At 40.8% G+C, this 27804-nt stretch overlaps 1 protein-coding gene across 1 annotated transcript; it reads right to left on the bottom strand.

Annotated features, from left to right (window-relative positions):
- Positions 1 to 4177: 4177 nt before the first annotated feature.
- kcnk3a (potassium channel, subfamily K, member 3a) lies at positions 4178 to 27804 on the bottom strand. The gene is made up of 2 exons (XM_061754643.1): positions 27404 to 27804; positions 4178 to 7631 (listed from the first exon to the last, which is right to left on the bottom strand). The coding sequence occupies exons 1-2, from the start codon at positions 27684 to 27686 to the stop codon at positions 6712 to 6714; spliced, it is 1203 nt and encodes a 400-aa protein (XP_061610627.1). The 5' UTR covers positions 27687 to 27804; the 3' UTR covers positions 4178 to 6711.

The raw sequence follows: 27804 nt of genomic DNA, 5'->3' as shown, positions 1-27804 counted from the left end.
AGCTGCAATGTCCATCCATCCATTTTCTGAGCCGCTTCTCCTCACTAGGGTCGCGGGCGTGCTGGAGCCTATCCCAGCTATCATCGGGCAGGAGGCGGGGTACACCCTGAACTGGTTGCCAGCCAATCGCAGGGCACATAGGAACAAACAACCATTCGCACTCACAGTCATGCCTACGGGCAATTTAGAGTCTCCAATTCATGCATGTTTTTGGGATGTGGGAGGAAACCGGAGTACCCGGAGAAAACCCACGCAGGCACGGGGAGAACATGCAAACTCCACACAGGCGGGGACGGGGATTGAACCCCGCACCTCAGAACTGTGAGGCTGACGCTCTAACCAGTCGGCCACCGTGCCGCCCAGCTGCAATGTAATATATATATATATTTTTGTACAATTTCAGACTAACCAGCTACAAGTTCCTTCAAATATACCAGTGCTAAACCCCATACTTTAGCTCCAACTTGTTTTTTCTTTTTTTCCTCTTTTTACCTGAAACACCAAGACATTTTTTATATATTAAAAATATATAAAGTCAAACTTTTCATTGGTCAGTGATGATATGCAGTACAGTACATACAGTATGTGAGATTATAGATTCATCAGCAACAATATTGATTTTTGTGTATTGCACCAATTATTTGATACATTGGGATTTTGTCCCTATTATACATACATACATACACCATATTAAAGAAAAATAGGATAATAAAAATCTAATGTGAAATGAAGGCCTTCTATAATTAACAACTTACAGTTTCATCAGAGTAGACTCCGTACAGATTCTAATGAAGTGACTAAAGTTGCTCCGAGGCCTCATTGTGCATACTCTCTTTTCTGCTGTCAGCATTAGTTGATCGGAGGGACATCTTCAACAAGTGCCAACAGCTTGTATGGCAACAAAGCTGGCTTCATGCGTGTCTGAAGCCATGTAAGCAGAATAATTACAGAAGATATGTATGGGAGATGGGGGTAAGAGGAGAACTGTACCAGATTCAACGACAACAATGCTTGGAGGTCACAGTTATGCAACAGCACGGATGTCGCAGCATCACATAAGAGGATAGATACCCTCTACAGTCCTCTTTGCTGCATGACATTTTTGTGGCTTTAAACATATATATTTTAGCCATTTATTTCAGTGCAATGTATTATATTTGAATTGTGACACACCTGCACATGCCTAACAACATTACAATGAGATATGGATTCAACCTCCAATTGTTTTCACAATTTTCCAGTCATAATAATCAAATACTTTCAGAATAAGCTTATGACCCTTGAGGCGCATTCCACTATTCTATCCCTCCGGAAAATAAACCACCTTGTATTTATACAAAACAGAGACCGTGACCTTTATATAACAGCCCAATACCAGTTGTCAATCACACTGTCCATAATTGTGTACATGGTGGACATACAACACAGTACAGTATATCGTGTTACATTGTAAGAGTCATGTTACATAGCCAGGCTTGCTTATCCCAACCCTCCAAATAGTGTAAGATACCTGTTGAAGCCTTACTCTACTTACCACAATTTGTTCCGTGATGATGGTTGACTTCTACAGTACTTTCAAAGCACATTTTGTCATAGGAAGTAATGCTGAGCGAATACATTTGTACCATCACTTCGTATGCAGAAGTGATGGTACTGAAAGAAATTGGAGGAAGGCCATCACACACCAAATCAACATCCGCAGATTTATTGGTCTTTCGCATCTTAATGTACTCGTTCAGACATTGTATTTGTTTAGTGAAGAATGGCAATTGATTGTACAAGTGGTATTGTTCCTTCGCAAGGATGACATGAGAGAAAGTGCTTTCAAACATAATCTTGAGAAGTGAGCTCTTTTCTCTGAGCGCTAATGAGAATCAGTACCCTCCTCTCCCACCTCGCTCGCCTTGCTGGATAACAAATACGTCTGTTGTCTCCTCTCTAAAATCAGGCAATATCTTTATTGTGTTGATTATCAAGTGTTTGCCACTGGAAGATACCATGTGTGATGTATGCCAACAACAGCTTATACTCACAACACTCACCCAAAGAAGTGCTTAGCCAGTCACGCGTGGAGAATTCGATCTGCAGATGTCGTTTGTGAACTTGAACCATCAGTGGTGATAACCATAGCGACAGTCATCAAACGTGAAAGGAGTCCAGACTGATGCGCTAGTATTATCGAATACTTAACATTTTTCACCAATAAATAATTTTAAGTTTGCATTAGTAGATTTTTATTTGTGATTTAATTGTCAAACGTTGTGCCAAAATAAGTTATTAAATGTGTCACAGCAGAGTACTCTAGTGTTGACATTATCTGTGAATTTGCATCATGTAATCTCTTGATGTCATAATCTACAGTGCTGTATATATTTTTTCAAAATTTCAAACAGTTCGTAGGTCAGGTGTCTTAATAAAAGGTTTCATGACATTCTATACAAGGACAAAGAATTAAAGCACAGTTAATGTCATTTTTGGCAGAGGTATGGTAGGTTTCTGTCACATGCAAATGCAGAGGACAGCTTTTGTTACCATGACGACCGAGGGTGGTGCTAGGGTGTTGTGATGAAGCTCAGGTTACTCAGTGTGACCAACTTACATTTTCGACCCTTATAGCTATTATTAAAAAAAAAAAAAAAAAAAAAAAAAAAAAAAAAAAAAACACTACCAACAGAGGAGATACTATTACTGTTTTGTAGGCTTTCTAATTCAACTCTGACATAACCACACCTTCAGCCAATAATGAAGTGAGAAGGAAACAAATGAACGGACCACATGAAACTTGAATCCATGAAGTATTGTTTTAAACCAAAACATGTTTTTATTCGGAAAAAAAGTTAACTCATTGTGTTAATATACACCCACACACGTTAACTGCTGTCCTTCTTTCGGGTACAATGGTGTTTTGCAGTTAATCAGTATCTGTACGTAGAAAAATAGATGTGTCAGAAATAAATGTTAGCATGACTTGTTTAGTGGAACATTGTAAAAAATAAAATAAAGAAATCGAAACAATCACAGGGCTGAGGGGGAAAAGGACACTGCATGAAGACCTGAAATAGTCTGATGTGTGTTATTTGAGCAAAGTGCATGAGATTCAAACTCTGAGGCCATTTATTAATGAGGTTTACTGCCAATAATCTCAGTCATCAACATTATACATATGTTTTAAATAATAATTAAAAAAAGTGGTTTCCATACAACAAGAAACAAATGTGCACTGACTTCCAGTGTCAAAGCATACAACAATCTTCTAAGGTGCAGCAGTGAACTAGATATGACTTTCTAGTATGTACAAAGTGAGTTTACATGCAAGAACTGTGATATAAGAAAATATATTGACAGGCAACAAGTAAACAAGAGCCAGATACAGAAGAGGAAACAAAGAATAATGGAATTCATACTCATTCATATTCAATTCATTTGTATAAAATTGTGAGGTCTGATTGGAGTGACGGCAGGGCCCAGTGGTTGAAACACAGTCACTAGTGTCCCTTACCTCCATATTTGATCCTGAACAATCATTCTGAACTTTAACATAAAGTATCTCAGAGAAAAAAGATGAAGCCCACTGAAAAATTTGGCTTGAACGCAACACAAAGGAAAAGACACTCAGATCTGTTTCTATGTATACAGAAAACAATATTTCCCCCAGTAATGTCAGTTAAGGTGTCCAAATATGTCCAGTTTTCACATTTTGTCTTTTAAATGTGTAGAACATATACAACCAGAGTCTTTTTGGAACCAATGACGACGAGTCATTAAAACATATCAATTTAAGAAAGGTGATATTTACATGTGATACCTCCTGCTCCCTTTGTCCTTTTTTGACCATTGTTATGTCTTACAAATGATACCAGAAAATCACAATGACCAACCAAACGTGAATAACAAAACCCTCTAAAATGTTCAATATCAATAACCTTTGCCACTGAGATAACAATTTAATCACTGTTTAATTTTTGTGTTTTGGTTGAGTGGGATATTGGTCAAGGACCTACTTAAAACGTTTGTACAATGGAACCTGGATATAACAGACTAATAGGGAATGGGGGCTCGTCCGATATAGCCGATAGTCCGATACATTGAAGCACTTTTTTAAGGCCCTATGCACCCATATTACTCTACAGTACAAATTATTGTTTTGTATTTTTTTTTCATGGCTTAAAACGCCAAGTAGAGTAAAAAGTTATTGTAAATAAATATTTTTAAAAAAAGCTTGAAAATGTTTGAAAGTTTCACATTTTATCGCTTTCATGAGCCGCAGGGAATTAGTGGGCTTCCTAATTCCAAATCTGTTGCTATAGGCGAACATTTTGACAAAAACAAAACAAAACTGTTACTGTACCAAAAATAGCGCATTCCAGACTCCAAAGACTTGTGTTTGTATTCCTTAGCGTTAACATTGCAGCCATGACACTCTATCTCTGCATGGCGTTCTATATACATTATACAATAGATATAACCATTACAATATGGCCGCCACGTCAATGCCCCACATTCAACATGGCCACCACATAGGCACGGGAGGCACATCTTTTGGAACAGGATCTAGTTACCGTATTTTCACGACCATAAGGCACACTTAAAAGTCTTAAATTTTCTCCAAAATAGACGGGCACCTTATAACGCGGCACGCCTTATGTGTGCGCGGAGTTCCAAAATCTATATATGTTGTTGTCTGACTTTGATGAGCGCTCCACTTGACTGACCGACAGGCTGCTTATATAGAGGAAAGGTGGACGTGAGCACAGCATGCGGACGTTAAAGGGGGAAGGGTGCACGTGAAAGAGGACGCTAAAGGCACGCCCCCAGTAGGTATGTAGTGCCAATATGTGCAAACATCATCGGTTTGGCTAAGGACCCCCGAAAATGTCACCTACGAAGAGACACGCTTACGAAGCACAGTTTAAACTGCAAGCTATCAGTTACGCGGAGGAACATGGGAATCAAGCAGCCGTGAGAGAATTCAAGATTAACGAATGCATGATTCGCAAGTGGAGGAAGCAGGAAAACGCCGGCATCATTGGTGAACAGCCCCCCGGCGACGAGACTGACTCCGACAATGACGAGAGGGACCCCGGCATGTTGAATGGAGAACTTGCCCAGCTGTTCATTTCGGATACAGAAGATGAGGACTTTGATGGCTTTTTGGATGAGGATTGATCAAAAAATAATGTGAGTACTTTGTTAAATACTTCAATAAAGTACAACCGAACTCAGTTTTGCTCCACTGCCTTTTGAAAAACATACACTTGCATGCATGCTAGCGTATGTTTTAAGCTAGTATATGTTTTACCATGCCTGCGCCCAATAATGCGGTGCACCTTATGTATGTGTTAAATACAGAAATAGACCCCGTAACTGAGACTGCGCCTTTTAATACGGTGTGTCTTATGATCGCGAAAATACAGTATATTGTATATCTGTGGGCGGCACATTGGGCGACTGGTTAGAGCGTCAGCCTCACAGTTCTGAGGACGTGGGTTCGATCCCCGGCCCCGCCTGTGTGGAGTTTGCATGTTCTCCCCGTGCCTGCGTGGGTTTTCTCCAGGCACTCCGGTTTCCTCCCACATCCCAAAAACATGCATGAATTGGAGACTCTAAATTGCCCGTAGGTGTGAATGTGAGTGCGAATGGTTGTTTGTTTGTATGTGCCCTGCGATTGGCTGGCAACCAGTTCAGGGTGTACCCCGCCTCCTGCCCGATGATAGCTGGGATAGGTTTCAGCACGCCCGCGACCCTAGTGAGGAGAAGCGGCTCAGAAAAAGGATGGATGGATGGATGGATGGATGTATATCTGTGAACCGGAAATACTCAGTCCCATGTCCCGTTCACTGCCTGAATTGCGCCACAGTGCCAGTAAACAACAGCGCCCAATTCTGGAACTAACACACTTTGCCAATGGCAGTTAAAGTGTTTAATAGAAACTATTTCTGGACACATTGTTCGGTCCTGATGGTCCATTTTAACCGATATCCGTTATATCGGGGTCCATTTTATAGAGGTTCCACTGTACTTAATTACCTTTTTTATAATCCTACACTTCCCCTAACTTTGAACAAAAAAGATGTTTAAGTCAGAATAAAAATGATCTGTGTTTTACAGAAGATAGGTATCAAAAAGGTGTAGAATTTGGTGTTGATCCAAATCAGCATTACTGTATTTGGCCTTGGCAGAGGTCAGACCATCCATTTTTTCCACCGCTTTCCTCAGTAGAGTCGCGGGTGACCTGGACCCTAGCCCAGCTGACTTAGCGAGGGGCGAGGTACAGCCTGGACTGGTCAACATCCAATCGCACGCCACATATATACGAACCAATCATCCACATTCTCATCCACACCTATGGACAATTTAGAGTCTCTAATGAACCTATGACACACATTTTCAGAATACGGGAGGAAGATGGATTACCTGGCACAGGAAGGCCGTAGCCACGATTAGAACCCCCTGACCTCTGAACTGTGAGGCAGACAAGCTAAGCTACTGCCCGTCTACATTGAGTTCTGCCCTCTAATTGTAAATGACTTTGTGCTTAGTTTGTGACACCTGTTTCATGACTGCTCTATTGAACAACAGAGACGCAAACACCGGGAGTCTCTTTAGGACCAAAGTTGTGATCTCCTGATGTCCAGAGCTAATCCGGTACCACACTCTCTTTACCACATGGTACTTCCAAGTGGTCTTAAAATTGTGCCTTCTCCCAGTTGTCTAGATGGAGCTCCTTCTTTTATTAAGTCTCCTGTATACACTGATGCTGTGGAGACCAGTGGACACTGAGCTGATGCCAGAGTGGGGCTGGAGACCGCACATGCAGCCGTTGGAATGAAGGGGGTTGGAGAAGGCTTCTCCCTGCTCCATGTAGCTATCAGAGTTGGAGAGGTCACGTGGGATGATCATCGGGATGGAGTATTGCAGCTTCTCTCTGCTCTTATACCAAAGGCAAGAGCACATGGACTGGAAGTGGAGCACCTCGGCATAAACGTTACGCAGTCCCCGGCTGGCCGCTCCTCCGCCGCCGCCTCCCATCGCACTCCCTCCGACGCACCCTGACGCCGTGGAGGAAGTAGACGCTTGGTCTACGGCGCAGCGCATGTGTCTGCCGGCCTGGCCGTTATGAGCGAGTAGAGCCCTCTGCTCGGCGTCCCTTTTCTCATCCTCGGCATTCATGGTCATGAAGCGGAGGACGACTAAGTTGAGGAAGGCTCCAATCACGGCCAGGCCCGTCAAGATGTAGATGAAGCTGAAGACCACGTAGTCCGGCTTGGTCTGCAGGGCTTCGTCGTTTTGCAACGCCACGTAGTCGCCGAAGCCGATGGTGGTGAGAGTGATGAAGCAGTAGTAGTAGGCGTGAAAGAAGCTCCATCCCTCAAAGTGGGAGAATGCCAACGCCCCCACACACAGGGTGCTCATGCACGATATAAAGCCCACCGTCACCATGTTGACCATGGAGACCTCAGTCCGCCTCATGCCAAGGCACTTCTTCAGGCGATGGAGAAGAAACCTAACGAAGGTGTTGATGCGTTCGCCCACACTCTGGAACATGACCAAGGTCAGAGGGATGCCTAGGAGAGCATAGATCATGCAGAACACCTTCCCTCCATCTGTGCTCGGGGCCGCGTGGCCGTATCCTGCGGGAGAGAGGCACAAAGAAAGACAGTTACCGGGGCGGAACTAATTCAATCTACTGTCAACGATGACGAGGCTGTGAGAGAGACAGGGAGCCTGGAAGAGAGTCAAACCTGGTGAAATCTGTTTTGTACTCCTTGGAGACGTGATAAATTCAAAAACTTCCTTTCACAACCTCTGAATGGAGTTAGAGATTAGAATGCACAGCAGTGTGGCCGAGTATTTGTGTCGTGTACAGGAGGGAGAGTTCGAATAATTCATTGACGATTGTTCTCTACAGAGTGGCCTCTCCTAATCAGTGCTTTTGGACCTAATTATCCCTCTGCATTTTTTGCAGCTCAAATGAGAAGGGCACCAGTCGGTGTGTCGCTAGGCTCTTGTTTTGTAGAGGAGAGAGAGAGAGAGAAAAAAAATGACCCCTTTGTACTAGCACACAGTCCTCTCCAGGTTTATGCATTCTGGATCATTAAGTTTGTCTGCTTCTTAAGCTGTTCGGTATCAGTTGTACTTTACAAGTAGCAAACCTTAGGCAAACGTTCATATATATAAGTGTTTTATGTAAGTGTTTTCCAGTCTTTATGGAGCCAAGGCACATATTGTATTTTACATTACAAAACTCCCAAGGCAGACCACCCATGTAAAATGTCCCAAAAGGTATATACTGTATTCCGAAACAATGAAAATTAATAACAGTTGTGTTGTATGAATGGCAACAGGTTACGCAGTTTAATTGTACCTTCTGTCATTTAGTGGCAAAATATTGAATTGTTCTGACTGTCACAATATGTTGCTGGCATAGATAGATGAACAAAGATGCATTATTTGTTGTAAATAAATAATTTTTTTCTGACCAATTAAGTGAAATTGGATAAGAAGCGAATGCATGTCTGTATTAATGTTGCATACAGTATGTGTGGTATAGGCATCAAAGTGGCAGAAGTGGTTAAGCACATCTGCCACGCAGCTCAGAAGTTCGGGGTTCGGATTTTGGCTCCGGCCTTCCTCTATGGAGTTTACGTGTTCTGCTCTGGGCATTCTGCTTCCTCGCACAGTCGATTATGTATGTCATGTAGGTTCATTGAAGAGTCCCTATACTGCAAGTGTGAAAGCGAATGTGAATGGATATTTGACTATTGCTACAATTATCTGCCCAAATTTCATGGAAAGATGGTGGAAAAACAAAGGTTATACTTGAGTGAAACGTAATTCTAAAATTTGCTGATTTTCGCAATTTGTATAGCCTATAAAAAGCGTATCAATGACTCTGCCTCAGCCTGAGGCTTGTCTCTTAACCCACTTTCTGTCATTATCATGTGAATGGCAACATGAAAATTGCATAACATTTGTGCTAAGAGCCTTTAAATCATTGATTATGCAAAACTAACAAGCAGGAGATGCATATCAATGTCAGTGGAGCGCAGGTGCACCCGAGTCACCGCTCTCACCTTCCTCACTGCTGCCTCTCATTAGTGGTTGTGGCCATTGTAGGGGATCATTTAAGCTAAATCCTGAAGACAGACTTCATTTAAGACCTTCACAGCAAATCATTTTCAGAGAGGTGAGAGAAAATATTCATTAAAAAATGGTTATTAAATATAACATACTGGAAGATTTTATTTACCCTCTAATTTATTTCACTGATTTTAATACTCCCATATTCATTTCAGCAGATGGGTGCACAGCTTAATTTAGCACTGTGGCGTATTAACCCTCACTCAGAGTTCTAAATTGATAATATAATCACTAGCGCTGGGTTCAGCTTTCTGGTCTGGTCAGTGCTTGTTTGTCACATAGATAAAAGCTACCATGCGTACTTCAAGACAAAACACCACCCACTGCACACCACGTCTTTATTACACTCATTAATTAGGCACGTCTAAGTGTGTACTTGCAAAAGACATCAAGAGATTGGTATCACATGAATTGGTCAGTTTGGTCTCGAGCACACTTGCACACGTCCATTATATTCTCATTGAGCACCTTGGGCCTGGTTTGTTCTTGACATCAAACTATGGTCCAGAACCTGTTCATCAAGCAGGACACTTCTGAGGACTATTAGTTTTTCCATAGACAAATGGTGCAGAAATATGAAAGCATATTGGGGCAATGAAATGAAAACAGAAATTCAGAAAAAAAGTAAGAAAAAAAAAAAAGTACAAGAATTAAATTAAAAGTGGTAAAAGTTGCAATACATTTAAATAAATATATATATATTTTAGAAAAAAAACATTTTAGTAAGTGAATATGAAAATTATGTTTTTATATATAATAGCATAACAACTTTAGGCTGCTATCATAACAAATTATCCATCCATCCATCCATCCATTTTCTGAGCCGCTTCCCCTCACTAGGGTTGCGGGCCATAACAAATTAGATGGGGAAAAAAATTGCAACATTATAACAATAATCGGTCAGCAAATTAGACATTTATACATTAGACTGGTGACTGCCATGTGCCATTTGAAACCATCAGGTGTCCCACGGGAAATGATCCAATTTCACTTAATTGGTGCAAAAAAAAATTTTCACTGCCGATAATGTATATTTGCTCATCAATCTATGTCAGGAAACTATAGTGACAGGGAGAATAAATAAATACTCTTGCACTAGATGACAGAAGGCCCAATTAACCTGTGTATGCACCTGTTGTCATTCATACAATAGAATAATAGCTTTGGGTTCAACTTAACAGACCCAATTTTCACATTGATTTAGTCAATTTGAGAGTAAATTCAGACAAGATCATCGTTATTTCAGTAATCATACATTTTGTGGCATTTTTATTTGGAGGCTTGCCGTGAGATTTTTCCAATGTAAAATATGTGCCTTGGCTTAATCAAGGTTAACTCGCATGACCACCATTACACCAGATAAGAAGGTTCACCCATTGGAAACACTTAAAAAAATGTATGCACATGAACTGTAATGTGTTCGTGTATGTGCGTAAGGAAAATTAGCAATTATGGTGCTCTTTGGTTTAGCAGTGCCTAATCATTTCATCAGAAGTGGAAGTCGACCAGGCGTGCACTGCCAGATTGTATAGTAGGACAACCAAAAGTGTGCGTAACACATGGCTCCACTTTCGACAGGGAGGCAAAGGTGGAAACAGGAGCTCTCTGGATATTGTTTTCAGTGCATAATTGCACCAGCGTAATTAAAAGATAGAGCGTCTCATATGACTGATCGAATTAAACGCAGTGTTCACTAGTAAAGGGGGGAAAACTTATTCAGGGAGCTTTAACAGCTGAAAAACTTAGCATTTGAATCGTAATCATAATTTTTAACATTGTTTCTAAATAATATGATACATATGTGAGTATTTAACCTTTTCCCTATAACATACTGTATATTAATGTCTGTTTCGTATTTTCTTCCCTATTTATATTTATGTATAGTCAACCTGTGCCAGGAGTGATGCCACTCCAGAAGAAGATAAAACCCATGTTTTGGGGTATAATTTGGGTCTAAATCGCAGTTGTGCATTGAGATACAAGTTGTCGATGGGCCAATTTTTTTGCTTTGACTTGTGAGCAAATATTTGAGATAAGAGCACTCTATGGTGGCAGTGAACTCAACCCATCTCCCTTCACAACAATCAGCTGTCTGGCATGGTGACCAAGTCTTCAAAGGAGGCTTCAAGCTGTTAAATGCCACTCCCAGTTAAAGTTTCATGTCAACATCAAACAAAGAGAATTACATTTTGCTGAGCTAAACAACCTCATAACTTTGCCTTTATATCCAGTAGCTTAATGCTAACACCTAATGGGGAAACACCATAGATGAGCTAACGAATAGCATCTATATGGTGGTGTCATCACACTTTAAGGAACACACATTTGAACACAAAAGGTGAAGAATTGTATGTATTATTGTACACCTGACAATATGATGAGTGTAGCTGATTGTATCGATTTAATTTGATTTACTGTATTTAACTGTTCCCGTTCATCCGTAATTAGGCAACAAAAGGATGGTTGTTATTGGTAACGTGCAGCAAGCTGTCGGACTGGTTCTTGACCATACAGGTGGTCTGAAAAATTGTGACGCCACTCTTATCTACGTTTACGCTGCCCTTTAAAAGGCCGCACATATCAGGGAATGTTCCCCGCGACTGCAAATAAACACGGATCATGTTCATATCGCTTCAGCACAGGCTGTCTTTGAGCGTGGGCCCACTCTGCTTTTTTTTGTTTGCTTTCATCTCCAGCTGTGATGGGCCAAAGACATCAGTGCTCTACCCCACAGACTATTAGTCTGACCACAGAACGACATGAGTGCAAAAGATGACTATGATAGCAGATTTTCCCACATTTAGACCCACAGACAGACTTCGTCTCTTAATCACAGACACCTCCAACTCCAGACGACCCCGTCGTATGTTTACTCTGGCACTTAAACACAGCCTTGGATCCCTAAATCTCACTCCATTACGTTTCTGACTTTTGACCTGAGACCTTCTTGGCAGCTGCTGTTGAAAAGAGCATGTGAGCAAACACAGTGAATTCTAGGACTATCGAACAAGAATAACAACAGTTGCTATATTTTTTAATGTGTTATGGCACAGAAATAACATTTGTCAAGGTTGTAATGGCTTGATAAGGCTTCAGCACAGAACTAGTGCATCAGCAATGCCGGATAAAAGGTTATATTAATCATGGCAGTCTGATGTAACACCAAAGGAGTTAACACTTCGGCAAATCTTCTGTCTGGGTTCACTTTAACTCGGTTGCACAGAAAATAGCCAAACACCAAAGTATCACTAGTTTGGACCACAACAACATTCACATAAATATTAATTGATTCGTCTTCGTGGGTCCCACCATTTAGGCTTCTGTTTCGCTCTCACTGCAAAAATAAAACAAGGTCCAATTCCGTGCGTACTCCTCAGGTTCCTTTTTAGGGGATTCGAGAGGAAAACTTGGCGGACATTAAGTTTTCCATGAGCTCAGTAAGCGAGCTATTCCAAGTAAAGTGTGAGATCTCTACGAGGGGCTGACTAATTAAATAAATCTCATGATTTATGGAGCTGATACACGCTGGATGCAGACTTGTTTTAAAAAGTTCCAACACAGCTGGACTGAGAGGTGGTTTGCATCAACATCGGCTTTGGGGGTGGACACACAGGATGCGAGGCCTTTTGAAGGGAAATATAGAAGTGGTTTAGAAAAACTAAAGGGGGGCTTGATTTACACCAAACATGGAAAAAATATCCACCCATCAGTTTTCTCTAACCCCTGTTCTCATTTGAGTCGCATGTGAGCTGGAGCCTGAGTTTGGGCGAGAGGTGTGTTACACCCTTGACTGGTTGACATTCAATCACAGGGGAAACAACCATTCACACTCACATTCAGCCCTTTGGACAGTTCAGTGTATTCAATAAGCCAAACACACATGTTTTTGGGTTGCGGTACTGTGGGAAGCCGGAATATCTAAAGAAAATGCATGCTAGCACGCGGGGAACACGCAAACGCCACACAGGAAGGCCAAAGCTGAGATTCGAACCCCGAACCTCAGAGGTGTGAGGCAGACGTGCTCAGAGATGTCGCAACAGCATCGGCAACCCAGGCGATCGCCTAAAGCTCTGGTTCTCAAAGTGTGGTACAAGTACCACCAGTGGTTCGCGGGCTCCCTCTAGTGGTACATGAAATAAACACTTAATTAAATGTTAAGTGTTAATGTTCAAAGTGTGTACAATGATACAACGGATGAAATATATGTTTTAAGGCATGAAACCTGTCACGTTTTTTGATGAAGACTGTATTTTAACTATGCGACTGTATTTTAATGTTGGTCATGATGGTTGTACTTGGAGAACTATTTATTTATTTTTTTAGGCGGTACTAAAAAGCTTGAGAAGTGCAGGCCTAAAGCACTGAGAGGAAAGGGGCAATATCAATGACAAATCATTGCTTAGACACGGCCACAAGTGTCGCTGTCGAGAAATCCCCCACATAGGACCCCTACTTGAAGGCTTGTAGGAATACACCTTCGGTAGGCTACAACAAAATGAAAAGAACTTATCACATAGGTCACAGAAAAAGCAAACAAACAAGACGATGAAAAGAAATAACCTGATTGCGAAATGTGAGAATGTGTAAATTGCATGAGAAAAGTAATGATGCCAGTTTGACCCAGTCCCCACCGAGTATTAGAAAAGTTTACTGCATATTATTCGCTAGCATTAGTTAAAAAGCTGACCAGCTATAAAGTGGTTGAGACGTATGAATATTTGTTTAAATTTGTTTGCACAGAGTAGGTATATGTCATTAACCATGTTACAATTTCTTGCGACAATATACCACTTTTGATGGATTCTGGGTAAAAAGCAGGACCTTTGTGTAAAAGAGGCTTCTGTCATTGCCATGGCGACTCCAGACTTTGGTGATCTATTGCGATGGTGGAACAGCCAGCACACACTTTTCGCTTCATCTCCATCTTTATTTTATACACAGTAGCTTATGATGTTAGATTGTCAGTACAATTTACACCCGGTACTGTTACTGCTTGCGTTGGTGCAGATGATTCTGTTCAAAATTGTACGCACCGTGACAATTTGTCACACATTTCATGTTGAAAAAAAAATAATAAAAAATCTACATTGTTGATTCAGTGTAGCAATAGCAAAACAAACAAAATGTAACTTTAAGGCCCATTTAAGCAAAAGCAAATATTTGAGTCACGGGCTTTTAAGAGGTCAGCTCAAAGAACTGGCGGATATGGTTCAAGTGTTCCATTTGGGCTTTCAAAGTGCGCCCGTGTGGGCAGACTGGAGAGGAAAAAGTGAAGAGAAAGCGGAAAAGAGCATGTTGTGTAATGAGATACTGGAATTTGAAATAGTTTTTTTTGTAACACTGCCAACACATACAGTACATGCAATGAAAATATACTAAATCACAAGACCGTTGCTGTGCTCTATGTGATTATTCCTGAGAAATAAGGGACCCAAAGATTGGAAAACACTCATAAATAGTTACCTTTGTCCCTGAATGACATATTTCTGTGGATCTGAAATACACTTGCACTACATAGATAAAACTAGCGGAGTATTGATGTTAATGGAACAACAAAACAACAACAGCGGCAAAATTTCTGAGCCAAGCCCAATATAATCAAATGCTATTATTTCACGCCTTATGTTTTATGGAAATTCGGTGTACAAAAAAAATAGCTGCCGCTTTGCTGTATCATTTCTTTGGCGTTCTCTCTCCCTTTACTTTTCTTTAGACATTTCGCACATTCATCACGCTTCCTGTCTGAGTGCTCTCTGTTTTGTGGTGTGCTCACCTGTTTCTGCCAGCCGAGTCTAATGATCTGTGCCAACACTTTGGCCCGCATTTCAACTGGTGCAGTGGCTTTTAGGGAGCAGATGTTATCCTAAAGTGACATGCGCCGGCAGTGTAACCGGGCAAATAACAACACCGATCAGTTTACTTACTGAAAGCATTAATGCAATATGGAAAAAGGCTGGATTAAACAGAGACACTGAGAGGCCGGCTGATAAACATCAAAGCCTGGTGGCACAAATTACATTGCGTACATTAAACGAGAAGCAGAACTGGATGCATTATGTCCATGAGGTTTTATCTTTGAGCACTTACTGTGTAAATAAACATATTTAGTCGTAAGATTTCGGATGAGGAAACAGAGGATATTTAAAAAAATGTAGAAAGCATTCCTATTTATTGGGAAACCTTTGTCCAACCGAATGCGTACTGGGTGGCATTCTGGACTGTCACCAATACAATATAATATTCCATCCATCCATTTTCCTCACTAGGGTCGCGGGCGTGCTGGAGCCTATCCCAGCTATCATCGGGCAGGAGGTGGGGTACATCCTGAACTGGTTGCCAGACAATCGCAGGGCACATACAAATAAACTACCATTCACACTCACATTCACACCTACGGGCAATTTAGAGTTGTCAATCAACCTACCATGCCTGTTTTGGGGATGTGGGAGGAAACCGGAGTGCCCGGAGAAAACCCACGCAGGCACGCGGAGAACATGCAAACTCCACATAGGCGGGGCCGGGCATTGAACCCTGCTCCTCAGAACTGTGAGGCAGACGCTCTAACAAGTCGTCCACCGTGCCGCCTACAATATAATATCCATCCATCCATTTTCTGAGCTGCTTCTCCTCACTAGGCTCGCGGGCGTGCTGGAGCCTATCCCAGCTATCATCGGGCAGGAGGCGGGGTACACCCTGAACTGGTTGCCAGCCAATCGCAGAGCACAGAGAAACAAACAACCATTCGCACTCACAGTCATGCCTACGGGCAATTTAGAGTCTCCAATTAATGCATGTTTTTGGGATGTGGGAGGAAACCGGAGTGCCCGGTACACCCTGAACTGGTTGCCAGCCAATCGCAACAATATAATATTTTAGGAGAAAAAAATTAGATACAAGTAACAAATGCATGCATCCAGTTTGAACTGTGTGTGCCAGGTCGTCTTGACAACTTTTTGTGGGACGACCACTGCCTTGGGCGGCCCAGATGGCGAGTGCTGGCAGACGGGGAGCGGAACTGCTCCACCTCCTCTCAATCTGCAGCGTCACCTGACCAGACTGGGTCACAGGAACTGAATATCCATCTGTGGCAAGACTTCATACAAATGGACAAGTTGACATATTGGACATAGCCTTTTTCTTTAATACATCATTAATGTTACACCTGAGGAGAGGCTCATGCAAAGAGTATTCTGTATCATGATATACAGTATGTTATAATAAGTCTGAAGAACTAATGAATAATTCAATTATCTTCTTAGTAAAATCTTTACAAATCATATCATTTACATTTCCTGCAAGGGAAACTGAAAAAAAAAAAAAGAAGCCCTACTGAATGCATCAGTTGGAACTAGACAGGCTAGTAAACAACAGAAATAATGAAAAAAAATGAGGGTATCGTGAATTTACTTCTTTACTAGTTTCAGTCTATTATTATTAATTAAAACTCATAATTAAAGACCCAACATCCACTCCTCAACCCCCAAAAGAAAGTAAAGTAAAATTCACAGCCTAAGCTCATCTGTTCCCCTCCACTCCTGTAGGTGGCAGTGAAGCACATTACAAAGCAGGTGTCAACTTCACACATAGCTAGCTTTTCTCACTCCACTTTTCTGACTCCACCTGTTGGACAGTGGGTCACTGAAATTAAATTGCTCAATCTGCACCTTTATTCAAATCTGCTCCAAAATGTCATGCCTTGCCCCTTGGCCTATACATCACCTCTGTAAAAATTTCTGTAGATTTGGTTATTTAGTGTTGGCGTAATCCTGTCAACTGAAAACGCATTTCATAATGACGCAATCCTCAGAATGCACTAGTGCGTTTCACCTTTTGTATGGGTAATTAACTGAGGCAAGCGTGGATTGTTACTCTGCCGGTCGATAGAGAAAATGCATGGATTTTTGAGCAATTATTGTTTTAAAACCCGCTGTTTTAAATGCCATGCGCACTCTGTCACCAATTCCCCCCTAGACAAGAATGAGGAAAGAAAAGGCTCACAGTCTGTTGTTATAGCCCAAGGACTATTTTCCCACCGACTTTATGTGCACTCATAAGCTTGCACTACAATGGCAGCGCTCAAGGGTAAACACAACTCACCTGTGACTGCTATTGTTATTATCATTAGGCCCCTGCGTGTGACAGTCCGCTTCATTCAGGTTGGCTTGCTGCGATATTAAGCAGATGCTGAAGACAAATTGGAAAACAAATTCCCCTTGGAGACAGTATATAAGATGGCGAACTGCAGCCGCTCACTGCAGTCAGACCAGACCACTCCGGTGCTGTGAGCAACTTGGACTAGACATGATGTAGTCTTGTTCAATTCTTATCCATTTGGATTATTCTGAGAAAATTACAATCATTTATGCAGACCTACAAATTTGACAAACATTTTATTTTAGCATGGTAAGATACGTAATTGACTCACTCACTCTAAACATGTTCAAAAAATGATCATTTAGTCTGTCCACAATAGGAAGGTGTGGTTAGGTTAGTTTATTTATTTTTTCAATGTAGAATTTATCATATTTTGGAGCAAAGCTCATCATGTGGTGATAATAGAGAAGGAAGTTTACCCGAGTACTGAACTTAGTCTAGTACTATAGGAGAATGTTATCGTCTAAAGTTGACTAGGTTGAAACACAAGTTGTCATCAGTGGGATGGCAATGAACTGCTAAACAATAAACTCACAGACCTAGAATAGTTCTCAGTAGAGTGCAGAACACCCACAAGGCCAAGCAATCTAAAACATTTCGGTCTGACTGACATGCAATTCTATACTTTTCCACATCAGCCTTGTAGGTGCTTTGGACCCAATGCAGGTGCACTGTAACGTTGAAACTCGATGATTGTATAGATTCCTATGTATATCCGGTCCTCACCACAATTTATTGGCTCTCTGCCCATGTGCCACATTTACTCTCAGAAACCTGTTGTGCAGTTTTTGCTTAACCCTGCTAACAAACGAGTAACATCACCCTTTTCAAAGTGCATCACACTGTCAACAGACTGCGTCATAGCCAAATAAACTATACGGTGAATACCGATGGTTTTTGTATTGATGAAAATGTGAGGTTCATAACCAGTTGTGATCGTGATGGTAAACTTTTCAAGCAAAAAAAAAGCAGGTTTGGGGAGTATTACCTCATCAGAGAACGTTGACAAAATAAATAGATATTTGGAAAGCCCTCATCAAAACCTTTGATTTGAGGTATGACTCAATGTGGTCGTGACAACAATAATAATAAAACAAATGTCACTTGAAAGAATAGTTTGTTCTTTGGTTTGTTGTTGTTGTTTGTCTGTTTCACCTCTGACGCGACTGTAGCACCTACAAGGTTTTGTGTGGAAATGTGATATTTGGGTTGGGAGGCGTAAAAGCTACTGTAACCGTGCTTCTCCCATCATTGAAATAGTTTGGAGACAGAGCTCAGTGCCTCGGGCAACATATCAAAACAGTCAGCTAATATGGAACCCCCCACCCACCCATACCATAAAAAAATGTGTGTGAGAGCTGCAGTTCATGATACCGTGCATTCCCCAGAGAGGAATTCTCTACGGTGGTCGTGCGACTTGGTATTTGCTTTTTATATCACACAGAGACTCGTATTTATGTTTTAAGCCTCCCATTGTAAAGGGAAACCTTCATGTGTTCCACAACAGAACACAGTTTTGTATTTAGAGGAAGTTGTGTTTAATATACATTTATATGCAGCTATACTTAGTGTTTTCACATGAAAAAAAGTATTTTCTTACCCAGCAGCACTTTAAAACAGTAATCCATGGCTTTATCACATCTTGACTGGATTATTGTAATGCACTGGACTTTGGAGTCAGCCAGTTGTCCTTCAAACATCTCCAGTTGGTTTAAAATGCTGCTGCTCCCTTGTTAATTGGAAAATGAAATAGGTATCCCATTTGTATTCATTTCAACACAGAATGAGACTCTGCCCTTGTTTTGGTGTATTTGTTTACTTTTTTATTATTATTGTTGTTATTGGTTTTAAATTATCTACTGTATATTCAATTGTCTTATCATGTATGTTTGCTTTTTGTTTATTGTACAGGACTTTGTTTCAGGTGCAGTTGTTTGTAGTGCTCTATAGATAAAATTGAGTTGAGAAATAAAGTGCGGTGTGTCCAACGTGTTGCCTGCCTCATTATGATCCTGTCCCGCTGCTTATAAACTAGATAGCAAAGTTATTGATCCTCTCAGCAGTAGCACAGTGGTCCAGTGGAGCAAGTAGCTTCTGGATTCAAATTCAGGTCCTTCGCATTAAGTCTGTATGTGTGGTTTTATTTTTCTTTGGCTCTTTGGGGAGGCAACCTCAACAAGGACTGTTAAATAGATGAGGAATATACTGCATATTGCAAGTGACGCAAATTGGGCAGGCTCACAAAGCAGTGAGACTCCAGCAACAACATACAGATGGTACATACAATTGGTAGCAAAGTAAAACAAAAAATTAAAACTCATTTTACACTTTTGCGCCAACTACATTTGTTAAAATAGTTCTCTGCCTTCATCATTTATTTTTAAAGTGTTTTGTTTTTCCATTTTAGTATTGAGTAGTTATTTTATTTTTTCACTTGTGTGTTTGCATGCATTTGAACATGAGAAAATAAAATGTTACTTTCAAAAAGTGGGTGTATAGTCTATGTATAGTTGATAATCTATCTTTTATCGCTACAAAAAAGCTTTATCAAACACATTGAAACAAACGATACACATCCATTTCCCGTTAGTATTCAAACATTTCCTCAGTGGAATATAAGACATTTCAAACTAAGGTTGATCATGATTGCATCTGGGAAGCATCAGTCACTAAAATGAAAAGGGAATCTTAGCCTTTCAGACACACATTTCTTACAAAATTTGCAAAACATAAGTGGCAGCTCATGTGAAACAGCTCACGATTGTGTGTGCAACATGTGTACCGACCATTTTCTAGCCAATCATGACACTCACCTGTTTCCACTTAACCTGTTCGCCTGTGGAATGTTCCAAACAGATGTTTGTTGATGTTTTTCGTTGAGGGGTCTCAGCTGTTTTGGAACGCGTTGCAAGCATCAAATATTAAATATGAATATTTGCCAAAAAAAAGAAGAAAAAAAGAAAAACTACATTTTTCAGTTTGAACATTAAATAGCTTGTCTTTTTAATGTATTCATTTGAATATACGTAGGTTGAAAAGGGTTTGATAATCATTGTATTCTGTATTTATTTATATTTTACACAATTATATTGGAATTGGGGTTTGTATTTTTTCATCGACTGTATTTTGAGAGGCGCTCTGGGAAGGTTTATTGATCTTAATAATTATAGCTTTGGTTATATAACATCAGCTACTGGTAGAAAATAAGTGAATGCATATTGTAGTTTAACTCTGTACAACAATGCTTTACACGTAGTGTGTCCAAAGTCTGGCCCAGGGAGCATTTTGGTATTTTTTTAAAAATGTGTCATGTTATCAGAAAAAGTGAAAATTTTAAATGCTAATCAAATATAATTAAAATAATGCTGCTGATAATTCCTTGGTTTACCAAAGCTGAGATGTAAGCTGTTTTTTTTCTTCCCTTTTTTTTGCATATCTTGACCTACAGTACAATGTTGTTTTAACATGTTTAATAAACAAAAGATGAAACATCATCAAAGTGGCCCCCTTTGCTTCATTTTGTTCCTGTATGCAACCCATGGTGGAAAACGTTTGCACACCCATAACCTACATGCTCATAAAATAAAAAAATTGTATGATTGTTTTGACCAGAAATAAGAGCGCTGTGAAAAGTAATGGCTTTGTACACATATAAAACAAAGCCTGCTTAAAAGACTCTCTTTTGTTAAATTTATTGGCAGGTGTGTTTGTTTTATGGAGCTAACAACTCATGCAATTTCACTCCACGAGCAAATGTCTTTTATTATTGTTTTAGAAGAGCATCCAAATTTACATCCTGTGCTTTTAAGGCTCCTTAAACACAGATTTCCTAGCACTTCCTGCCTCTTATTGTTTGTTTATTTTATTACTTTTGTTCATCTTGTATAACATATAAAACATTTCCCCTGCAATTATTCCATTGTGAACGAGACCTAAATGTTTCTATGAACCCTAAACTTTTCTTGTAAACGTTTTCTTACAGCAACCAGTAACTGCAGCTTTAATCCAATCATTGTTCTGGGAATCATAACCAAAGTGTCTACGCACAACTCACGTTCCCAATACCTTTCCTTTTCGGGCCACGAGAGGAGAACGGCGGGAGACAGACAGCCATGTGAACGCAGAGGGAGGCTTCTATGCACATAGCTTCATGTTACATGCCTGGAGTGATGAGCTTATCTTTCTTTGGGAACGACAAGAGAAATGGTGAAAGTTGAGACTGAGTTAAATTTTTCTGAGGGCAAATTACATCAACAATACTACTATCCATCCATCCATTTTCTGAGCCGCTTCTCCTCACTAGGGTCGCGGGCGTGCTGGAGCCTATCCCAGCTGTCATTGGGCAGGAGGCGGGGTACACCCTGAACTGGTTGCCAGCCAACCGCAGGGCACATAGGAACAAACAACCATTCTCACTCACAGTCATGCCTACGGGCAATTTAGAGTCTCCAATTCATGCATGTTTTTGGGATGTGGGAGGAAACCGGAGTGCCCGGAGAAAACCCACACAGGCACGGGGAGAACATGCAAACTCCACACAGGCGGGGCCGGGGATTGAACCCGGGTCCTCAGAACTGTGAGGCTGACGCTCTAACCAGTCGGTCACCGTGCCGCCACAATACTACTACTACTACTACTACTACTACTACTACTAATAATAATAATAATAATAATAATAATAATAATAATAATAATATTTGGCGTGAGCAGAACATTAATCTGCTATGTTTATGGCTGCAAAATTGTCAGCTTCTTCTTGGGGCGCGATGACATGGCTTTATAATTGATTTAAAATGTCCACTGGCAAGATTAGGACATTAAAGCTAAAAGCTCTTGGTTGTGTGGAGGCACTTGAGTCATATTCCAGGGCATGAGATTCCTTCCTTTCACATGAAAAAGAAAAAATAAGAGTTCAGAGGAGCCAGTTAGTTAAAGCTTATTCTTCATGTCCGTCATGAGGTGTATATTTATAACCGGGAATAAGGTCAGAAGGGAGCTTCAAGTTAAACACACTCAGCTCTCACTACCGCGCACTATTTGGTTTGGTTAAATTCCAATCACGACGATCTGGCCGGACTGCGGAGTCTAATAAATACAAATGTTTTGTTTAGCGAGTCAGGCAACTTTCCATTGAGGCAGCAGAGCATAAAGCAGACGTGCAAGAGGTAAACAATCGCCACTCATGTGAGTCACGTGAAGTGAGCAGCAGCAGCGAGGAGAGTCACTCCCATCTACATGATCAACTTTGATATACAGCACCTATGATTCACAACACAAGAGTAACAATTTCCATTACGTCATACTTTCCAAGGACATTGAAGGTATAAAGTGAAATGAAGTCCCAAACCACCTGAAAAACATCAAAGCAGAACTTTAAGTCAAAGTAAACTTGAATCAAAATGCATTAGATTTGTGAAATCCAATACAAACAGCAAATTACAAGCTTTTTGCAGTGATATACGAATGTGTCTAAATCTTAAAACACATTTTCCATGTTAAAATCTATTTTGACCCTTTTCATCTCACCAAACTACTTGTATAAAAGGGAACAATACCAGCCCATAAAACAACAGTAGCAACAATAAAACTACTACTAATAGTACTAATAATCCATCTATTATTCATATCGCTTGTCTCCGGTCAGGCCCCTCCTATAGGGAATTTCAATGTTCTTCCTGTGCTTTTGTACCCTTTCTTTTCTTTTTCTTTTTTTTTGGCCAGCATTCCAAAAGCATGCATGTTAGTTTCCTTGAAAACTGTAAAATGTCCATTTGTGTGAATGGTTGTTTGCCTTTTGCCCAACGTCAGCTGGGATACATTCCAGCGCACCTGCAACCCGAATGAGGGCAAGCATTGTAGAAAATTTAAAAAAAGAAAACGGTCAGCTAATACAGTACTGTTTTCCTTTAAATACAATTATAATGGAAACATACATACAGGTTGATACGTATGTTCAATCAATAAATGAATCAATCATTTGTGTTGTGTGTTATAATTACCATTAGTGTTCAGTACGGAGTTTATCAACCTCAATAATGCAACTTGACATTTAACACAGCGGTATGAAATCATACAAACTATTATTGCCACAGAAATACAATGTAAATGTAAATAATTGTAAGTGCACAAAAATTGTGGATGTGCTGTCATGAAAACGAAGAGACAAGCATTCACCCCAATGCTACGATTGCCTGTCAGGCTCGTTTGAATTAATTAATTGAATTGTATATAATTGTCTGCGATTGGCTGGCGACCAGTTCAGGGTGTACCCCGCTTCTCGTCCAGAGTTAGCTGGGAAAAGCTCCAGCACGCCCGTGACCCTAGTGAGGATAAGCGCTACGAAAAACAAATCAATGAATGAAAGGGTATAATTGTATCTAAAACCTCTTTTAAGTCAAGGCACCGCTGTAATTCCGAACTCGCTCACAACCTCGTGGGAAGGATATTTGCATGATATCGGGGTAATAGTAGTTTGTGTGACGTGCTGTGATGTACGAACCTCCCGTCGTCCTCTATTTTTCGTGGTCAACAGTTACACACAATTAGCAATTCTCAGAACCTTTCCCGCAAACACCGGCGAGCCGTAGCTAGCTTAACATCTGATAACCATTACCTTCTGCACGAATTTGGGGGAGGAATAGTTAAGAGTCTCTGTGCACTCAACCACGTACTGCACTAACCACCATTGATGAGTGAATAATAACGATGATACTAATGTAAGCAATTACCATTAAAAATGCATAGCTGGCCCCTCTAAATATGCAATCGCTAGCAATGTTTTTTTGCGCCTGAATCACAGCTAATGATAATAGAGGAGGGACAAAGTTAACATTTTTTATTCATCGATGATTCGGCGTGTAGAAACATTCAATTACGTGACCGAAAGAGCGCTCGCTGCCGCACGTGTCTGTTCTTTTTCAGCACGCTTCGCATTTATTCACAGCTGAACCTTCACAGAGGTGGCCAAAGTACTCAAGCGCTGTAAAACAAATACTCTGGTAAAAGTGTTTATTCCGACTGGACAGGGAATTTTTGAATGGCAGACACATCACATTTGCCACAAATAATTCTTGTAGCCGACAACATCAAACAATTGTTTTGAATAAGGGCATGGATGGGAATATCTTCCCTTTCAGAATCTGTTGCCGTCCTTGTTAATGCTCCTCAATGTCACCGCTGTCCTTTGTTTTTATAAGATCTCAATCAATCAACATCTCAACCGCGATTTTTTTTTAATTATTTTTTTACGTTTTGTCATTATCCACAGAGGTTGAAAAAAGTTGAAAAAGTATTTTGACACAGTAAGGAGTAGAACGTACAAATGTGTTTCTGTTTTCAAATGTAGGGAGATGGATAGATTGTAGGGATTTATTATTATTTTATTGTATTCGTTATTATTATTTTTTTTTTAGTCACTGCCCATGCTAATAAAATGTATGAGAAGTGCTTTAATGACTTGGAATATCAGAGAAAGGTCCTTCCCTCAGTGGTGTATGAAACAACCGAGCACATTAAGCAGCAGTTAAAGTGTCATTTCAACAAACTCACAAATGTATATTTTATCACTGACGCTAACATGCCATATAGATAATGCAATTCAGTTTGCACAGCATGCAGCCAAAAGCATTATCAGTAATTTATCTTTCCAGTGACGAATGCATTCAGTGAAGCCCTGTTTGGATACAAAATATTTGCACAGAAGTTACCATGTACACGTATGTAATTTTGCCGGTTTCCTTACACAGGCAATTCCCCCTAAGCTTCCATGTTTACCACACAAAGCTCTCCAACACACACGTCGCTGGCCCAATCTCCTGCAATCTTGGGATCGTTTCCCCGCGCAAAACTCATTTGTCTTCCTGCTCGCGTGGCCTCAACCCTTTGCATGTAAAAGGACACAAAGGACACCAGGAACATGATGAATGATCGTCTTGTCTTGTCTTGTCTTGTCTTGTCTTCACTTATGTACAGCATGTTAAGTGCATAGTAGATCACAACCAATGCCAGCTACCAAGGGGTTAGCACGTCTCCCTTACAGTTCTAAGGTTCTAGGTGCGACTCTTGTCTCAGGTCTTCCTATGCTCGCATTGTTTTTCTTCAGGTACTCCGACTCCTTCCCACATTCCAAAACCATGAATTTTAGGTTACTCTAAATTGTCCATCGGTGCGAATGTGAGTGCGAGTGGCTGTTAGTCCACGCGTCTTGTGATTGATTCCAGCTGGGATAGGATCCAGCATACCCGCCGGGACCCTAAGGAGGACAATTGGTATAGAAAATATAAAATAGGTATCGGAAATGGATGGATGGATGCAAGATTTTGTGCGATTATCACACAGTCCTCGCATCAACTGTGACACCTCAGGGGAGACTCTAATGCGTAAGACCTCATTTCTGAAATGATTATTTGAACTTCAAAGAATATCCAAAGGAAAATGAGGTTCTATTTTTTATATGTTGGTTCTGTGTTCTGCTCAGGAGGACCGGTGTACAGTGCTTAGATGTGACCCGCTTGACAGTTGGGCATTGCGGCTTGATCTTGAGTGAGTACAGTGAGTACAGCATCAACACTGTGCGCAACAAGGCCAACGGAACAGTCGGGCTCCGGTGTTCTCATTAATATGTAATGGAAGCTTGGAACACCAATCGCTGTGTGTTCGCAGCACCCGCGGGCTTCGCAGTCACAGAAGACTCGCGGTTGGTTTGTATGCAATTAGCCGCCTGCGTCTGATTGGGTTACAGGCCACAGGTCACAGGTCAGCCCTGCCTTGGCCCCTCAACACAAGACGACTCGCCGATAAGACGGTGCTGAAGATGAAAGATTAAGCACATAAGCACAAATTCTCTGCTGGAAGGTTTTACAATCGCTTTAAAAAAGTAAGTAAGTCATGAAATGAAGACGAAACAAATGATGCGCCTTCTGGTTTCATTTATAATAAACGGCCCTAGCAGTAAAATTCGTTTTGAGGGTAATGTGATGCAAAACAACTAAAAGAGGCTAAGTCACCAAAGGAGAAGGCTCAATATATAAAGAAGCAAGCTCAATAAAAATGTCTGCAGGGCTTTTTTGAGCTGGAATAACACATGAAAAAGAGAAGACGCACCAACATGTGAGCGTCTCCTAATCACATTTTAGAAATCCTGAGCAGCATAATTTCTTATTTGGGTGCGTTTGTATTTAAAGAGGCATTGTAGCTGCAGGACATTTTTGACTTTAAGGTGACCCCCATTGCTGTAATTCATCCAAATGCTCCAAGCTCAATAAGCTCTGATGTGGAACAATGTTGTCTATTTATAAAGGTGTCCTCTCATCTCTGTTTTTGTGAGGCCAGACACAACATGTTTGCATGGCTGCCCTGGAGTTCAAGTATATTTGATGCTATTGTTAACATGTTGCTATTATGTTGATACAAGGACACTATTTCATCATTTCATCATCATTTTTACTCCAAGAAAATGTCGATTTCATTTGATTTTGAGGCATTGGATAAAGTTCTGTGTTGTTTTTGACAGTTACAAACATACATACATTAAATATTGGAGCGAGCAAGAGAGAGAGAGAGAGAGAGGACCTTTTTTTTGCTCTTTTGCAAATACATGCTCTGAATGACAATATTTTGAATTTGGGAATTATGTTGTTAGGAGTTTATTAAAAATGTCCTTTCAATCCAACATACATAAACATAAAAAACATACAGAACTATAAATAGCAAACTCAGATACCCTGATACAGCAGTCTTCTTATTTTTTCCAGAGCTGCATGTTAAATGCAAAGTTTAAGCAATCATTTCATATTTATTATATATAATTATGATTGAATATTCTGTCTGTTTTAATTCTACATGTAAAATTGTATTTGTCCTAATTATTATTTCTATTGACAGTAGATAAAAAAAAAAAAAAATTCCTATAAAGATGACTTCTTCCCTACTTCTTGAATCACTGTGGTGGTCACATGATGTGCTGCAAGAGGACACCTGTGGTGCGTAGTATTCATTTCAAGAGTTTTTAAGCTCACGTGTTTTGAAAACCGGTTTCAACCTACCATATGGCGACTACTTTTTTGTTTGTTTTGTTTTGTTTCTCCTCCCAAAAGGACGGTTGACGTACCTATAGTGGTGATCACAGTGATGGCGAAATAAAAGGAGCCGGCGAATTCCCACTGCACGCCGGCATTGTGAGGCTTGAGCTGCAGCACCACCTTCTCCAGCTTGTCAAAGTCCACCGTGGACAAGTTGAAGGTGTGGAGCAGCTCGGCCCGGCGCAGGGACACATCCCGCTTCTGGCTCGTCTCCATCTGCGACTCCAAGGTGTCGAAAATCTTCGCGCCCACGATCAGGTAGGTGAAGGTGCAGATGATGAGGGCCAGGGTCCGCACGTTTTGCCTCTTCATGGCTGCTGCTGCTGCTGCTACTACGTGTCAGGGGGACGGACAAAGAGCGAGCGCGGGTCTGGACGACGGTGAGCTGGGCTGGCTCATGGCTGTGCTGCTCTTCTTGGAGGGGGGAGAG

Source organism: Phyllopteryx taeniolatus, chromosome 18 (genome assembly GCF_024500385.1).
Source record: "Phyllopteryx taeniolatus isolate TA_2022b chromosome 18, UOR_Ptae_1.2, whole genome shotgun sequence".
NCBI lineage: Eukaryota > Metazoa > Chordata > Actinopteri > Syngnathiformes > Syngnathidae > Phyllopteryx > Phyllopteryx taeniolatus.
This window is presented reverse-complemented; position numbering and strand designations above follow the sequence as displayed.

Excerpts from the sequence above, each read along its gene's own strand:
- kcnk3a (XM_061754643.1), bottom strand. The coding sequence starts at position 27,686 with ATGAAGAGGCAAAACGTGCGGACCCTGGCCCTCATCATCTGCACCTTC. Across the intron at positions 7,632-27,403 it reads CACTGTGATCACCACTATAG|GATACGGCCACGCGGCCCCG; the intron begins GTACGTCAACCG and ends TCTCTCCCGCAG.